At 30.7% G+C, this 19,340-nt stretch overlaps 2 protein-coding genes across 3 annotated transcripts; one reads left to right on the top strand and one right to left on the bottom strand.

Annotated features, from left to right (window-relative positions):
* Positions 1-346: 346 nt before the first annotated feature.
* LOC148207053 (uncharacterized) lies at positions 347-7,591 on the bottom strand. Of its 2 annotated transcripts, none has more exons than XM_088105431.1 (13): positions 7,262-7,591; positions 6,833-7,019; positions 5,988-6,060; positions 3,965-4,115; positions 3,653-3,762; positions 3,337-3,477; positions 3,112-3,253; positions 2,891-3,034; positions 2,274-2,434; positions 2,097-2,171; positions 1,715-1,853; positions 912-1,181; positions 347-754 (listed from the first exon to the last, which is right to left on the bottom strand). In XM_088105431.1, exons 1-13 carry the CDS (start codon positions 7,544-7,546, stop codon positions 605-607), a joined length of 2,028 nt encoding a protein of 675 aa, XP_087961557.1. In that variant the 5' UTR covers positions 7,547-7,591; the 3' UTR covers positions 347-604. The 2 variants fall into 2 exon arrangements, with proteins under 2 accessions (XP_087961557.1, XP_087961558.1); XM_088105432.1 differs by having other exon boundaries at positions 3,965-4,112.
* A 5,821-nt stretch (positions 7,592-13,412) lies between these two features.
* Positions 13,413-15,155, top strand: LOC124845889 (putative N-acetyltransferase HLS1-like). Its single transcript, XM_047323083.2, has 3 exons — positions 13,413-13,616; positions 13,879-14,009; positions 14,139-15,155. Exons 1-3 carry the CDS (start codon positions 13,428-13,430, stop codon positions 15,010-15,012), a joined length of 1,194 nt encoding a protein of 397 aa, XP_047179039.2. The 5' UTR covers positions 13,413-13,427; the 3' UTR covers positions 15,013-15,155.
* The last annotated feature ends 4,185 nt before the right edge of the window (positions 15,156-19,340 follow it).

The raw sequence follows: 19,340 nt of genomic DNA, 5'->3' as shown, positions 1-19,340 counted from the left end.
ATTACAAGTGTTTGATCGTTCCAAATAAAATTAGTACAATACTTTATCCACTCATAATTCAGAAGCGCATGGTTTTAAAATAAAATCTAGTCCATGATGTTATCCGTAATCGCAAACCAAAATCATAGTGACAAAATTAACCTGGCCCCTTGATCACTGCTTTAGAAGATCTTTATCCAGTAATACACAATTTCTTCAAAACATATAACTCCCCCAATAAAATTTTGGAACAAAATTAAAGTAAAAAGTTACAGAGGAAAAGAGAATGAGAATGACGGAGGAGTTATAACTCAATTCTTCAAACTTCTATAACGAAAGAATGGTATGAGAATAAGTCGAAAGCAAATATTTAATTTAAATAATCACTCAATCAAATTTTTAATTAATTAATTGATGTAATATAAATATTTTGAAACATTCACTCAAAATATACAGCAATACTCAGGCTGAACTATGGATCATTAGACTTTCCTTTAGACAGGACGCATGAAGTGGGTTCTTAACGAAATACCTTTCAGGCCTTCATTATGATAGTGCAAGGAACGACTACAGTTTCACTACAATCCCAGTGCCACCTTCATTTGTACAACACTGCATTCAACAATTATTCACACTTGTATGCACGAGTGATTTCCCACGAAATTGAACCGTCTGGCGAGAGGCCATCTATCACACAACCATCTCGCTTACACTTTACCAATGCAACCATAAACCTCTCATTTTCTAACGACGAAGGATACATTAATTGCTCTTCCTGAAATAAAAAAATAATGTGTTCTTTGAGAACCAAGTTTTTTTCTATAGAAGTGATATTAGTAAGCATTGCTTAAGCTCACAATTCGCGATTTCTTACATTATCTAAACCCAATTTTGCTTGCAATGGCAAAGGGATATCATGTTTAAGATGTTACCTCGGGAAGTTCATAAAACTCCTCAGGAGCTATCTGCAACAAATCCATAGCAGTTTGACCTGTACACCATGCCAAAACTTTCGTACCCTCATCCACAAGAGTAATTTTCAGATGAAAAGTGCGTACTAACGTAGCATCAGAAATTGTATGACAAAAGCAGCATTTCATCGACCCATCAGGCATCTTGTTCACAAAATGACCACATAGAGAATGTGAAAATCGTGTATTAACGTAATAATACCGAATTGGATCAAGCGAGACTCGACATACCTTCAACAATAAAGTCGGAAAATTATCAGAACTTGTAAATAAACAATAAAATAACGGAGATACTGTAAAAAGAATAGGCATGGAAAGTTTCGGAACTGTACTCAAGAGCTCAATTTTTTTAGCTATAATAATAAAGCGATATATTATTCATGTAATCCTACTATTTTAAATGTCTGGCTCTATTTTTTTAGAGAACAATAATTCGTGAACACCATCGAACTACGAACACTCGAGGAACATGTCAATAACCTCTCGTGTTTCACTCATTATGGTTGAGCACGTGAATGAAGCAAAGTAACAAGGAATATTGAGTTCGAACAATAAAAAAAGTAGCTAAGGCAAGATGTCTTATATAAGTAAATAAAAAAATTTCTGTATATAGTATCATGTTGCATCAGCTATAATTAATGATTAGTCAGAAAATTGTAAACAGAAGACACTAGTGACAAGAAGATGACGCCTTCATAATTGAAACATAAAAGAAAAAAGTCAAGTAGACACTCAATTAATGCATACTGATACGTTATTCTTACTTGTGCGTAGCTAGTCTGGTCAGAAATATCAGAGAGTCGCGATAGCTTATGAAGGCAAGATGAGTAGATCAATGCTGGTAAGCAACTGAGATTGATGAAAGAAGCTCCAGTACCATTCTCAAACCATAATACTTCCAGACTGTCAATGAGAAACATTCAATTGTATTGAGTGATTATGCGGATACATTAACCACAAAAAGGGATTAATACAGGCAGATAAAATAGGCAGAGCAGGCGGTATGATGGAAAGGAGCACAATGCAACAATTTGATGTATTCAAAGACTTTCATTTTTTTGTCAATTTTCACAATTGTCTTTCTCATGTGGTGATTGGTCATGTGCATCAGTTTTTAATGTTAACTTTGAACTTGGATGCGCTCACCATGTTTGTTTCGACATTGAGCATGTCAAGCCAGATATGAATACAGTGTGACCGAGACTCACTCTTCCTAAGGACCTGCGGTATATATTATAAGAATATGAGGACGGAGAGCACTAAGAAAAGAATATTTACAACTGCAAAGAAACATGTTAACTGGTTTCCTATACTGTTTAGTACCAAAATCCCGCAAAATGAAGCTTTGTCCAAATTTCTCCGCTAGCATCCGCGATTCTTAAAGAGAAAACAGCTTCTTTGATATTTTCTTCTTTGATAATATCTGTAACAACACCATAGAGACTGATGCCCGTCATCTTGTCACGAAGGTCGACCACAAATGACTGCAAAACTTCACACAGGTAATAAAGTTAGGTAATAAACCATAAGACACACAAGCACACCTTTGGAAGCAGTGCACATAAGATAGTGTGTACATATTAAATATAAAAGAGAACAGTCAATAACACATTTTTTTCAGTGCATCCTTTAGTATTATTGGTCCATACAGGGCAAATTTAAATACGTTCCACTGAATACTGAATCAATAGAGACCTACATAAGTTATCGGGCAACACAAATGTCACGCAATAAAGGGTATCAGAATTGTGTTGCTAAACTAAAGCCAATAATAAAACCAAACACCGGTTATTGGCAGGCTTCCAATATAATTAAATAAATATTTAATATGAATAAAGTAAAATAACTAGTGAGAGAGCTATTCAGATTAAGAACAAATAGAAAATAACGAAAAACTATCCTTGAATTTTCTTTGGAGGGGAGGTAGAGAAAGAACTCACCCTAAAAGGATAATTACTGAAATCAATGGTCCCCTGAGAATCACGGGGCAAGCTAACTTGAGAAACCTTGAGATCCTGACTGGGATTACAAGAACCCGAGGGCAGTGAACCGTGACGTCGATTTGGAGTCAGTGTTACGCACACCTAATTGGCAGAGCTGTTAATAATTTCTCCATTTGACAACTACAATAGTTTATGTCAATCAGAAATCAACAAATAACCTGTTCTTCGTGTTGAATATACGGCACTAAATATAACTGTGTTTCGCTTCCGTATTCGAGACAAAACCCTTCACTTGTCTCGCCATCACAGTCCTCTGAACTAGCAACATACGGTTTGTCCAGGGCAAGCATGCTTCCCACTCTGTATAATCCCCAAAAATGAATGTCATACAAACATGAAAAGAATTATTCAGCTTCAGAAGTCTGATCACCGCAAGAACTTACCTGAAAAGATTGGCCAGGAGAATCTGCTCACCCCACAAGAAAAACTTTATTACAACACCATCGCCGTCAACAAGAGTAATCTGTTTTCTTTGTAAGATTCCAAACTTCCCTTGAACTTCCGAAGACTCGATCTTTTTAATCCTATAAATCAAAATAAGGAAATATTAATGGATAGTACACACTTTGAAACGTTAAGCTGCACCTGCATATTTGTACAAAAAGTAAAATCAAGCATGGTATTTTATCATCCCACAATGTGAAAAGATAACACCACTTGTTTTTTGTATAAGCACATCAATAACCGCACGTAGTTTACCGGGCATAAAGGGAATACGAAGCCCCTCCGTTCACTGCATCAAGAGAAATTGAAGAGAAAGAGTCTGAACAAAACTGAGCTCCTAGTAGCATTGCATCATCATCCTGATTCTGCGGTTTCGAAGAAAATGAAAGAGTAACCATCACGAAAACTTGACCTGAATCTCATCTTTTAGGTGTAGCACAAACACCGAAAAGGAAGAACTAGTCTACAGAAGCACATGTGTTCCAAACTCGAACTACTTGCATATGCAACTACAATGATCCAATAAAATTACCACAAATTCGTATTTGGACAAACTTTGAACGTTACCTCATCCAATAGAATCACAAGATACTCTGTTGGCAAAAGACGTGCACGTCCAGAACCTCCAGTGGCAGTTCGGAGGTAGCAACCGGTGAGAAAAATCTCCCTCCCTCGCTTCAGAATTCCGTTTTGCAGGCCTGCCAAGTCATAGAATCTGCTGGAAAACATATGATACAATATTAAATGAAATAGCAAATAAATATGACAAGGTTTTGATTTCAAATTACTGGCTACATATTTCAAACTGAAAAGAGGAGCTAAATCCATACTCAATACTTGCATTTTGTGCAAATATTTAAAAAATGTAAGCCATTGGAAACTTTAAAAGCTTTTAAACCGGTAAACAATTGAAGAGCAAACAGTAAAAGACAAAATATCTTAAACATCATTACCATCATATTGTCTAACAAGTTGAAGAAAATAATATAATTTTTTTTATCTTTTAATTAGATGCAGGAAATAATCATTCATGAGATTAAATGAAGTATTAGCAGCTACTAAATATTAGTTGTTGAGATTTACATATCTTATAAAAAAGATACACTTATATGTACACTTGTAAAACAAATAACATATACATACATATATATATATATATATATATATATATATATATATATATATACACACACATATATGTATGCTTCCAATTTTAATTGATATTTCCATAATTATAACAGGTATGGGTGCTAAAAATTCCCTTCAATTCACTGCTATCACAAATTATTTGTTAATGAATTTGCTTCACATATGGAAAGGAAATTGAAAGAAAATTTTGAGAAGAAAAAAAAAAGAAACGAAAGAGCAAAGATACAGAGATAAAGAAAAAATGTTTGATAAATATTGAAAAAGATATGACAAATTATGATCAAATAGGGAGAGACAAGGAAAAAGTAAGAAAAAGAAATTAAAGAAAAGGAGTTGAAAGAAAAAGAAATTAAAGATATTGAGTTGAGAGAGAATGAAATTGAAGAGGAAGAGTATAAAGAAAAAGAAATTGAAGAAGAAAAGTATAAAGAAAAAGAAATTAAAGTGAAGTTGAGAGAAAAAGAAATTAAAGTGAAGTTGAGAGAAAAATAAATTCAAGAGAATGAGTTGAGAGCAAGAAAAATTCAAGATAAGGAGTTGAGAGAAGAAATTAAAGTAAAAGAGTTGAGAGAAAAAGAAAACAAAGAAAAAAAATATAGAACAGAGAAAAAGAAAAATAAACAAAAAAACAAGTGGCAAGCAAAGAGAAACGAGAATATAATGATAAAGATAGTGTTTTTTATCCAGATATTATGGTTTTGTCCATTCAACAATTTTGATAAAAATGTTTTAGTGAGATTTGCAACAACCTATTATTTGATCCTAGTATTATGTTTTTTACTTGGAACAAATATACTCATGACACTAGAGGACCAATATACTTGAAAAAATAAAGAAATAGACAAATGTACTTAGAAAAAAATGAGAAAATGATATGATTTTAAGAAGTCTTCTGAATTTTCTTTGTAATATTTATCTTTTAATTAAATATAAGAAATGATGATTCATATAATAGGAATTAAATACAGCATTGGTAAGTATTAAATATTAGTTATTGAGAATTAATATGTAAAGGATCTTGTAAGTTATCTTATAAAAAGATAAACTTCTAATACAAATAACATATGAATTTGAAAGAAAATAAGATTTTTCTTTGTAAAAACCTTTTGAAGTTATAATTTATAAGAGTCCAATTTTGATCTTATCACTAACATTTTCATCTTTACTGGATGTGAAATCAATATCTTTCCCAAATTGATTAGAACGATCCTACCTTGTTTTTCTCCTCAAGAAAGAACTCACTTAAATAAATATAAATAAAGTTCCAAAGCTTTAAGAACTTTCAGGTTTCCATTGCTTTCAGTAGCAAGAGAAACAAGCCATGTAAAGTGAACGAAAAAGAAAAGCCAGCTGTCAGTGCAGGCATAGCGTAAATTTTTTTATTAACAATGCATCAAATTACAAAATTGAGTCAGACACCTGACTTGTTAAATTCAATTACCTGCGGTGTAGGTAGAGATCTATGGTATTGGAGCTCCAATAATCCCCTAATACGAGCATGTGGATGTTTGTGCCTGCAGATGGCAAGCATCAATCATTACAAAACAAAAATTAACACATACAAGAATCAATGGATGACTGTGAGCTCTATCAGAAATCAACTTTGAATATAACAACTAAGAGTGGGTTCCATTTGACTGACTTCTCCAAAAGACTTAAACCAAATAACTTTCCACTGCAGTTAAAGTGGGGTAGAATAACAAAACCGATGCCTGTTTGTAAATATTTAACGAATTACGTTCGTTCAAACAATACTTAAATTAAGCAAATGGTAAAGTTTTTTGTATGTTCTATTAGTATTTCAAAAGGTTAACATTTTTATTTAGTTATCTACAAATTTATTTTAAATTAATATTAGAATTTATTAAAAACTGATATTATTCTTAGATTTGGACTTCTTAACTTGGTCATTTAAATTTGGTACCTCCTTATTCCTAATCTGACTTGGTTTAAGGAACATTCTTCGTTATTATAAATATTTAAATTAGAGAATGTATTCGCAGAGTTCTCTCCCACTTTTTTCCCGCTCTTTCTTGGGTTATTTTCATTAAAAACTAGCTAGTTTTGTTGTCTAAAACTATAATTAGGAAGAACATATCATATCATGGAGACGTGTACGTCGCACTAAGAATTCCTCGGAAACAAAGTAAGTTCACGCACATCAGTTAACTTTGTTCTTGATCACTCTGAGTTCGTGACTCAGACTGCAAGAACATCAATCTTCACATTCGTTCGTTCCCGTCATTAAAATATACACAGGAAAAAAGTGCTTTAATTCCAAAGTACCTGGGAGCACAAATGCATCAACGATAACAGCTTCTAGAACACTGCTCAAGGACAGGAAGTTCTTTTCGAATATGGAATCAACTGTAACTGTGTTCGGAAGCTTAGTCCTCCGATGATTCTGCTTGAGTTGGTTGATTACTTCGAGCCGCTTCTTCGGAGCCCCAACCCTGCGTTGCTCACTCCACGCCTTCAAAGTAGATCAACAATAAGAAAAATAGCGAAAAACAGCAAAAATCCTAACTAAACTCAACACCGCGAAAAAGTAACAGCCAAACTCTCATAGAAAACAGTAATTGCTACATAACCTATCTAATTCCAAAAGAAAAGAACGTAACCGACTACAAAACCCTAACTAATCCACTCCGCAGTCCGTGCACTGAGGAGATCGCATTTAAACAGAGAAGAAATGGACGAGAGAGGTTGATGTACCTGAGAGAGTTCAGAGAGCAAGATCGCCGGAGTGACGCCGCTTGAATAAGCAATGCAAGTCTTCAGAATACGAGACGCGATCCAACTCCATCCAAGTCCAGTAGAACCGTCATCGTCTCCGTTTGCATCGCCTTCTAGTGATAACAGTTCAGATCTTGCGTATTCCACGAATTTTAGAAAGGGATCAAGTTCTTCCTCTTCCTTTTCTTGATCTTCTAGGCAACAGTCTACGTCCATGGCGGAATCTAGCTTTCTGCTGAAGCAATGGTGATCGCGATGCTCCATTCTCGAGTTACTGAGTTTTCAGATGCAGAAAGGTCACTTGGAATGCTTTATTCGCGGGCTTGGCGCGGTTTTCAATTGAAAATGCCCCTTTTGTAAATAGGTCTTCCACTTTTTGGCGGGCAACAGTTTGTTGGGCTAACGTACGGCTTATTGCCCAAGTACAATACAGTCTGGCCCAAAAAATCAACAAAGAGTTGGTTTGGCATTAATGGGCTCTTGTCTTTTTGTTAGGTGTTTCTTTATACACCACGTAAAACTCATTGTGCACCCTTTTTTAAACTAAAATTGATTCGCTATTTCGACTATTTTTTACCTGATTCGATCTAGCCAAGTTTAACAAAGTTTTATCGTCAGTTGTTTCAGACAATAATTCTTGAATATACTTTCTATAGCAATTATTCTTAAATTTAGTTGTTATAAAAATTTAGTTAGTACTTTCTCTCTTCTAACAATTCTCTGATTAGAAGAATATTGTGCATGAAATCATACAAATTAATGTAAAAATAACCATTAAGTATAATTAATTTGATATAATTCCTTCATACTATTATGATACGATTTTTAATTTTTTTTAAAGCGATAGTCATACTATTTGTCTAGGCTTTTTTAGTCATGGATTAAAAACACACATCGAAACTAAAAAAAAAAACAAATCAGTGGTTCATCACTAAACTATTTTTTTATCTAAATTGAAATTCCCCATCATTAATCATCTATATAATTTATTCTCACTGTTTATATTATTTATATAATTAATGTATGCATCAATAATAGTCGACGATATAACACTTTATTTTTATCATTACTTGTCATGTCATGTTTTCGTCTTATATATCATATCTTATCTGGTGCTCTAAGCCTCTAACGGAATCTGATGATTGTGTATATATACTTTTTGAATGTATGAGGAAAGAAGTACATATGAAAGAAAAAAGTAATATATAGTGATGAATACTGCCATGAAAAAAAATAATGTTAAGAACTCAAAATTGTATCTTTTTTAGCCTTGAATAAGCATTTTAAGTTTAAAATTAGGAAATGGAATATCCTATATCTTTCCATTTTTCTCAACAGGCGAGAGAAAAAAACTCTACTTAGAAAATTGAAAAAAAGAAGTAGCATTATGATTATATACGTATCTTTATTACCCCTAATTATGTAAACTTATACATAAAATTACTTAATATTATGCAATGAATAGCCTAATAAAACACATTAACATTGTATGTGGTACATAGTGTTAGAAATATAGTACAAAACTGTTAATGTTGTTTTAGAAAAGCATAGAAGAGACTATGTACTGTATAATACTGGTGTTAAAACGTTTCGATTTGCGATTGGAACGACAGATAGAAATAGACAAGACGCTGAAATATTCGGATATAATGCAGTAGTCGATAGATGTATATTCAGAAATACATGGAAAATTTCTACAAAGTCTTGATTAGAATGCACAATAGTCAAAGTCCTTATAAATGGTTTAGAAAACCCTTTTCCTTTCTGGAAACCATATGAAAAAATGGAAAGTGAAAATTCTTAAAAGGAAAAAGGAAAATGAAATAAACAGTAATGGAATCTGACACTCCCATGCCCTCATGTTTCTCGATATTTTCCATCAGTAGGGTTTTTACACGTCTAAAGTAGGGTTGTGGCAGTGTTTTCTCCATGAGACATAGAAGGACAAAGCAATTATAAGCTGAATGACTAAACGTAAAACCAACAGTAGTGATAAGAAACGAGCGAATATATAGACATTTAACTATATTCCTTCTTTGCCAGTGGCTGCCTCTTCACGTGCTTTCTTCAACAAAAGCTTCCTAGTTTGCCTCCTTGAGAGGAAGTACCTGCAATAACCACAATCATTTAACATAATTCAACTTTAAGAATATACTTAAGAAAATAATTTCAATATCACTTCAATTCGTCTGTCGTGTCGTTAAATAAACACTTGTATGTACTTTCAGGAAAATAAAATATATATGTATCTATGACATGTTGAGCTTGATTCCATTAGGTTTCAAATTGAAGGTTACGTTTTATCTTTGACATATTTTTTGAATAAAAAAATCCGACGTTGTAACAATTTAAAAAATAAAATAAAATAAAGATAAAAGTCTTAGATTAAGTAAAGGTGTATAAAATTAAAACTTTTAGGTTTGAGCTAATATATATATATTCTTATTGATCAAATCCATATTTGTTTAGTTTTATATAGTTTAAGAGATACAACATATCAATTGTTTTTTCATCTTCCAAAAACAATGCCACCATTTTTCTCTTTTCTTCTTTCTTGCAACATAGAGGAGTGATCGATGATTACATATGAGTTTATGAGCAATGATTTTATGCAATACAATATAACAGGATTGAGGTGTAAGTTAAGGTCGATCTAGATAAAGCTTATGCTTATATCTATATATGGTGGCATGTAAAATATGTATAGAATCCGAGGTTCTCACATTGCCATATTCAGGTTTATGATTAACAATTTAAACTCTTAATAATATATATATATATATAACCAATGCAGAAAAGACATTTAACGTCGGTCATTTTGGTCTTTTAACGTCAGCTCCAGAACTAACGTCTTTGTGGGTGACGTTAATCAAACGTCGAATTCAAACAGGCCCGATGTCTTTATAGACGTCGGTTACTGCATGATCTCGACGTCTAAAGGGCTTCATAGACGTCGGACAATGCAATGTTCGACGTCTAAAGGGCTCCCTAGACGTCGAACATTACATTAACTAAAGTTTACTACAGGTTGTGTATTATGGTAGCGTAGTAGCACCTTCTTCCTTTGCTAATTTATTCATAGAAAAGGTTGCGTCTTTTGGATCTCTTATGACATTTCAACCGAAAACCGAATCTGGGTCCTTGCCTAGTTCCATTAAAACCGCCAATGAAAACGAACGGTGACAATAGAACTAGGCAAGGACCGAAGTTCGGTTTTGGGTTGAAACGCTATAAGACATCCAAAAGACGCAAACTTTTCTTACGAGGAAACTAGAAAAGGGAGAATGTGGTACAAAGCTACCCAAAGACATGAGAAAAATTGCACCAAAACACAACAAAAACTCATTTTAATCAGTTCAAATGAAAGATAATCAATCAAAGACTAATATAATCGGAATAAAAATATGTTTAAACAGTTCAAAAGAGACAAAAACGCACTTAAAAAAACAATGCTGCGGAAAGAAAAGGTGAGAAGGAAGACGATGAAGTGCTCGTAACAACGGGTCTGATGTCTGATTTAACAGCTATATTAAAAGAGAGACAAACTTTGACTATAACACAATTTTAAAAATTAGAGTAACGTTTACACTTAACTGTATATTATAAAATTAAATTATTTCAAGTTAATGTAAGATTTTCAATGTTAAATAAAAATTTATATCATATTATAATTTTAACATTTATAAATTAAAGAAACACATCTGTAAAGGTCTAATAAAAAAATTTATTTACGTCGTTAAAACATTCTGTAAGTTTTGAAAAAAAAAATATTTTGAATGGCTGTTAACTGTGGAAATTATAATATAAAGTTAAATGTTGTGTATAGAAAGAGAAAGACAAAATTATCTAAATAGTTAAAACTCGTAAGTTAATTTGAGTTGGATTAAAAATAAATAAATTTTAATATGTGTCAAAATTGTACTTAGTTCACTAAGAATTCAATTCAATCAAATTGAATATGTGATGAGTTTCGGATTACCAACCTAGACATAAAAAAATTCACCTCATTCTTACTTTAATAGTCGAGTCTAACCAAATAAGCAATTTTGTTCTTTTATTTTAGAAGAGAGATTCATACCCACGATATTTTATTTATATTTTATTTAGAATTATGATTTAGTTTTTGAGATAATTTATTTATTGTATAAAATGAAAAAAAATATTTGGATTTTGGTTATATATTAAAAAATATGAGATTGAAGAGAGAAAAAGTTGTAATTTAATTTAATTAAGTGAATCAAACCACTTTAACTCATTAATCTATGTCTTGTTGATCGAACTCAAATTTCGATTAAGTTGACTTACTAAATAGCCAAACTCATGATGGTTCGAATGAGGTCACCATAATTATATATAATAAGTATTCAAGTATATTATAATTAATGAGTAAAAACACTAAAATATTAATTTATTATTGTGAAGGGTAAAAGACAATAATATAGGTGAAAGGAATATATGAGTATAAAATAGTGTAATAAGAAAGAAATAAATAAATATAACTAATGACTTCCAACATATTTTTTCACGTCAAGACATACATTTTGACTAATTCATGATTTTCATATATTTTGACTAATTCATGATTTTCATATATGTTAAGAGGTTTAAATCAATTTCAGTCTTACAAAACTCACTTATATACATTTTTTTCAATAATGTATTCAGTAAACCATCATTTATAACATTTTCTTTCACCAATGTATTCCTCAAACCATAATTTATATACATTTTTTTTTTCAATGTATTCATGAAATCATCATTTCATAAACCTCTTGCCAATAATTATAAGCACAGGTAATATAATGCTATTTATGATATTTTCCAATAAATGTGTACATTTTTTTTTATTTCTCTTATATAATTTAAGGTAAAGAAAACTATATATAAACACTTAAAATAAAAATTATACTAGAACATATTTTTAATCTATACAATAAAATTGTAAGTTTTCATTGTAATTTTTTTTCATGTAAAATTTAAAATTATTTTTTAATACTTATATAGAATAGTTAAATTTTAATTTTAATAATTATTTTTTGTATATGATAATCATTTTAAGATGATGCATTACCTTTATTTTGAAAATCTAAAAATGTCTTGTAATAACATATGCATACATTATATCATAGTATTAGTATTCAGATTAATTCGCCTCTTTTAAACAATGGTTTATTTTTTTTAATATATAAAGTAAATTGGCATAATTATGAATAAGAAATAACACACTTTAAATTTTGAAGAAATATAAAAACAGATATCTGAAATTTATTGAAAAAAGTTATTCGACAATTTGACAACTTTTATATCGATAAAAATTAACTTTTATATTTTTAAAAGAAAGAAAGAGGGAACAGTACTAAGTGATAATGTGAAATAATAGTAAAAAAGTTGTGGTTTCAAAATACCGTCAGCAAAAATTATCATACCACGCTGATTTTGTATTAGGAAGATATTAAAATCCGTTGAAAAAAATGAACAAGCATGCAGTACCCAAACTAAACCCGGGTCCCCCAACGTATATGTGACAACTCACAAGTCTGGCCACACCTGAGTAAACGATCATCAGCATTAACATTAGAATCAACACTCTGTCTGTTGAATAGCAATTAAGTTCGTGGAGCTTTATGTCGAAGGACTTGGAAGAGTTTGGACACATAACAAATGATTTCTTAGGTGTATCGCAAACGACATTGGTATGTCATTATCATTTGCTACGTACACATTTTTTAAGTGACAAAGCTTGAAGAAAGTTGTGAAAATCTTTATAAGTAGATTCAGTGGATCATTTTGAAAGGTTATTGTTTCAGTTTTGTGGTGCAACCCGTGTAGATTGTGTACTTGTATTTGTCCTAATGGCAACGACTGTGATAAATAGTGTCAGCCTTTAATAATAAAAACTAACACAGGAATTCTATTTTCAACGGATGCATCAAGTTGCGTGTTGTGATAAAATAGTTATTAACGGAATATTTTGATCGAGATGATACCGATCATAGAACAATGTGAACAAACAACCAATGGTTTTTCACCACATATATATAAGGATGCAGCAAGAGTTGAATGGTTGGGACAATCACACAAAGTTTTCCTAATTTCAGTTCACACCAGTACATCACTTGCTTCTTTTAGCTTAGGAAGAGTAGAAATGGTTGACACTTTCAGTGTAGAGAGTAGGCTTCATATAAGAGAGTTTGATGAAGGTAGAGATGTTAAGGTGGTGGGGAAGCTTGAGAGGAAGTGTGAGATTGGGACTAAAAAGGGGGTCTCCATTTTCACCAACATGATGGGTGACCCTTTATCTAGGATTAGGTTATATCCCCTTCATGTTATGTTGGTGGGTAGCTAATACCCTATATCTTTTTCCCCTTTGCACGATTATCTCTCCAAATCCAAACTTGGAAACTTGGGTTCAATTAGTTAATCATGAATATGCATTATCCAACAATCATCTTCATATATATATGTATATATATATACTCCATTTCTATACTTAAACTCTACTATATGAAAGTTTTGTCTGTTTCATATACATGCATATACCACATTACTATTATATGCAGCAGATGACTGTACTAATCATATATGTGTTTCATAAGGTGGCTGAGCTGCTTGAAAGCAAGGAGCTTGTGGGTGTGGTTCGAGGGTGCATTAAGAGTATGAGAACTCCTTCTGAATCATTGCTGAAGATTGGTTGCATACTAGGCCTTAGAGTCTCTCCTTCACACAGGTACTTGATTAATGCCACCATAGAATGCACCCAATCTGTTTGATTTATAAGGATGTAAAACTTTGAGCTTGGTATGAAGAATCACATTGCAATATGGTCAATGTTACCGACGTTTACTCATCTATGCAGGAGAAAGGGGATTGGACTGAAACTTGTCACCTCAGTTGAAGAATGGATGCTGAGAAATGGGGCTGAATATGCATTCCTGGCAACTGAAAAGAACAACGATGCCTCTAGAAACCTATTTACCAACAAATGCAAATATGTGAGCCTCAGCTCACTTTTCATATTTGTGCATCCAATTAGTTTCCCTGCAAAGCAGATTTCCAAGGATATAGAAATTGAGAAGGTAAACATAGACCAGGCAATTTCGTTATACAGAAGAACCCTGATGGCCAAAGAGCTTTACCCATTAGACATGGATAGTATTTTGAAGGAGAATCTCAGCTTGGGCACCTGGGTGAGTTATTACAAAGAGGGAGGCTTACTCAACTTGCAGAGAAAGGAAGAGAGTGAAGACATTATTACCAATGAAATCACAAGCTCGTGGATCATCTTTAGCATATGGAATACTTGTGAGGCTTACAAGCTTCAACTTAAAAAGTCTCAGCCACTTAGGTTTCTTCACACAGCTTTAAATCATGCAAGAGACAAAATCTTCCCTTGTCTGAGAATGTCGGTGAGTGACTCACTGTGCAGGCCCTTTGGGTTTCTCTTCCTCTATGGGCTCCACGGAGAGGGAGAGAACCTTGGGGAGCTAATGGAATCCATATGGAGGTTCACATCAAGGATGGGAGAAAGTTTGAAGGACTGCACAGTGGTTATAACGGAGCTAGGGTTTGGTGATCCACTTGTAAACCATATCCCTCAAACAGCTTCCATGTCGTGCATCGATGATATTTGGTACACGAAAAGAATTTCAAGCCACAGTGACGAAAAGGATGATGAACTGCTGATTAAGAGACAAATCGGGAATGTGTTTGTTGACCCTAGAGATTTTTAGGTCAATAACTTTTCGCAGCTACTTTTGTTGTTGTTGCATCTGATATGGCTTCTAGCATCATTAATTATCTCAACATATGGAGAATTATTATATGTATACCATTGACTTCAAATTATCTCTTAGTTGATTATGATTAACATCAATTCGTCATGTACCCCTTTTTTTTTTCTTTACTTTTCGGTCTTTTCTTTCTCCAACCCAGACAGACGAATCATTGATGCAACAGTTTTATATCTCGAAAGATGGACTTAAATGGTTGTTTATCATTTGTTGGTTGAACATAAAAGAAAATCGAAATACCTTCATGCTTTTCTTAGAATTTATGATGCAAAATTTCAAACAGACTACACTTCAAGAATCGATAGTGGTTCATGAATCATGACTGAACTTAAAGATACCCAGTTCCCTGTTTCAAATAACAGTTTTTTTTTTTCAAAGTTATAACATATTTCCAATAGATTAATCGTTGAAAATTCGGCCTTTTTATTATTATGTTAATGTGTGTGTGATACTTGTTACTATTCAACACCATTTCCCTCAATGGAATCATAGGATTACCTGAAAAGGTAAGAGTGGTGCGGTTTGCTTATCGAATCTTTGGTGACCCGAGGAATTGAAATCAGTTGTACAGACGCTGATGCAACAGTTCAAGGTGCAGCAGATCTACTGAGAGAAATATTTGCATAAGGAAAAGTATAAACATTCACCGAATCTTGGGTGGATTTAAGCGGTTGTGGGAAAGATTAGAATAATTAGTACACACACGAGACTATATAAGTGATATATGATCTAAAAGGAAGAAAGATAAGTAAAGAAAATAAAATAGAAATAATTAAGATGTATAAATATAATTCCTCTTTAGCTACGTATATAACTTGTGTACCTATACATATAATTAGATTTAGAAGATATAAATTATATAAAACTAAAAGTATTTTTTATACTGTTAATAGTACAGAAATTAATGCATGTATGGTAAATTAAGTATAAATATATACAATCACAAATCTGTGCATTAGTTCACAAATTTGTCATTTTTCTTACTTAAGATAATATCATATTAGTTATTAACTAAATTAATGCACCCAAAAATCTTGATTTTTTATAGAATAAAAAACATGACGTTATATATATATATATATATATATATATATATATATATATATATATATATATATATATATATATATATATATATATATATATATATATATATATATATATACGAAAAAATATTTCATTTTCATTTATTACAAATTGATTAGTTTATCACTCATATTAATAATTTTTTAATTTTTTTAATATTCTCTCTAATATATCTAAAATCCTTATCATTTTTTTTTCTTTGTGAAATATTCAGTTAGTTGAGTAATAAGCATAATTCAATTTAGTTTTACTAATCAGAAATTCTTTTTTAAATAAATTTTCTTTTTCCTTCACATATTTTAAATTAATTCATGATAATATTTCTTTAAAGGCACTATCTTTTACTTTTTAAAATGAATAAGGGTTATTAAACAAACAACCTAAATAAGTACTTCTACGATAAATTGTATTTATTGTGTATAATTTAATTTTATAATTGAATATGTAGTAAGATTATACTTACTACAACTAGTATAATTACTATCAATACTCGTTGTAGGATATTAATTATGTTAGTTAATATAACGTTTATGATTTGCATTGATAGTTATTTTGTGAAGTTCTGTATTTTTGTTTAGATTTAATTGAATTGGATGGATTTAAATGATCACATATGAATTTATAAGGAGAGTGTATTAGAATGTGTGTGTTGAATTACAAAAGTCATTATGATGTTAAAATGTTGTCAAAGTATCATTATTTTTTATTTAATAGAGAAAATCACATAGAATTGAATATTTTAGATGAGAAGTCATAAAAAATTTCTATACCTTTACTTCCTATTTGGATAAGACATTTCTATAATTTTAAAAATTGAAAGGCTTGTTTATTTGAATTGTTTGTAATTGATTTTTTTTTTCAAATATTTTATTTTGACAGAGTAATTAAAATATTTTGTATTTCAATTATATTGTTTAGATAAAGTAATTAAATTTCTCTTTTAAAAAAATTATATTTTAGGAATATTTATTTTAAAATATAAAAATTTTAAATTAAAATGTGCAATAAAATATTAGTCAAATTTTAATATTTAAATAATATTTAACAATTTTTTTTTCAATATGTATGTATATGTATATAAAAAGAAAGTCACTATGTGAAATTTTAATCTTCTCCGATTTTAAGTGAATTCAAATTTTATTGTTTTAATCATTTAAAATATCTTCAAAAAGTTTCTAGATTTTTTTTATCCAAACAATCCATGTAATTCTAAAAAAATTTAAATTGATCAAAAAAATTAATTATCCTTTTAAATGATCTCATCCAAACAGATTTTATATAATGCTAGCAAGGAATTATAATGATTGCTTGTAAGTAACCTTATGGTAGGTTTCATGTTTTGAATTTGATGTCAGAGTGTGTGTATTCAATATTTATTTTCTGAAAGTCAATTTAATCAAGCTCCTTCAATTTCTAAAATTCTAAGTGAAGTTGAAAACGTAATTAACATATAAATTTAGTGTTGTCAAAATGGGTTGTAATTCGTGGATCAATCCAGTTTATCACGGATTTGAGTCGGGTTGAGTTTGAAAAAAATGTATTTTTTTATGTGGACTAGTTTTCAACCCAGCTCACTTAGAACCCGGTTCACCGGGTTGAACCCGTGAGTGGCTCACCAACTCACCTAATTTAATTTAATTATTTATTATTTTGTGTTTCAATATTATTAGTTAGCATTTTTTTATTATAGGTAGATGGTGATAAAGAAAGAGATGTTTCAAGAGAGAAAAATATTATAGATTTATTCATTCAAGACTCTAATATTATAAATGAACAAGTGATACAAAAATTATCAATATTAAAAACTTATTTGTTCGTCTTTTGTACATGTTTTTGGATTACGTTTAGATTATATGATATATATATTTTTTTTTTAATTGTCTTTGGAGTTTAACATGATTTTAGTGTGCCTTTATTTAGATTTGAATTAAAACAAATTGTAATTTTTTTATTTTAAAAAAAAATTATAATTAAATGAGTCAGTGAGCCAACCTATTTAACCCACCAATCCGCATTGTGTCGGGTTGAGTTCAAATATTTTCAGCTCGCTAATAAGTGAGCCAAGTTGGGTTGGTTCACTAAATGATCAACCCATGATGAGTTGGACCGGTTCGATCTGGATTATCCATTTTGACAGATAAACTAACAATAGTTTTTTAGATGAGATTAAGAAAATGTAATGTAATATTTAAAATAATAACAGTTAACTTTATTGGTGACTAAATTAAATTTCATCAGTTTACCTATCTAATATATTTTTCATTATATAGTAATTATGTATTGGAACATCAATAAACGATGTCACACGTACAAGATCCAAGGGAGAATACTCACACAATATCTATGTAAATTGTATTTATGATATCACATATTTATATAGACCGTATTCTGATAAATTATAAATCTCTCTCTCTCTACACACACTTTAATTTGTAAAAGAACTTGTTTAAGTATTTTAAAATTAACTATTAAAGGTTGAACTTATTTCAATATAATTTTATATGTTATCTTGAAGAGTTTGTTAAAGTAAAGTAAAAATAATTTATATACATATCATTAGTTGTTTCTATAAAAATAAATAAATATAAATGCATGTTAAATGTTTTTCACAAAGGAAGTCCAAAACAAAACATAACAAATCCAGACATTAAACAAATTATAAATCCAGATATGAAAATTAATTAATTAATAATTTAAATTAATTGTATACCATTGATAAAAGTGCATCAATAATATTTTTCCTTGGAATCCAAAGCTCACTTCAGCTACTGAATTGGAACGTCCAAATTCCACAAAATGACATTTTGTCAATGGGAAGTTCGTTTAAATTTCGGATACATTTTCCGTGTGGTAAACTGTCAAAAGTAGTTGTTCTATACAGAATGAGTATTCACTTTAATTGTATGCCTGTGTTTTAGCTTAATTTAATTTATAAACTGGCAGATTGCTTTCACTTAACTGTAAAGTTCTATTTTATTTCAATTTTGATGGTTTACTTCATTGCAATAAATTATGAACTGAAAAAAATTGAAACATTGAAACAACAATAAGAAAGAGATAGAATACCAAAACAAAACTTAGAAGGCTATAAGAGTTTAATCTTTGCTATACGATCTTCCATTAAAGGTAGAGAAAGTTCGAGATTTTTTATCAAATTTAAGAGATATCATGACTGGGATTGA

Source organism: Vigna umbellata, chromosome 1 (genome assembly GCF_029865625.1).
Source record: "Vigna umbellata cultivar VRB3 chromosome 1, Vumbellata_1.0, whole genome shotgun sequence".
Lineage (NCBI taxonomy): Eukaryota > Viridiplantae > Streptophyta > Magnoliopsida > Fabales > Fabaceae > Vigna > Vigna umbellata.
This window is presented reverse-complemented; position numbering and strand designations above follow the sequence as displayed.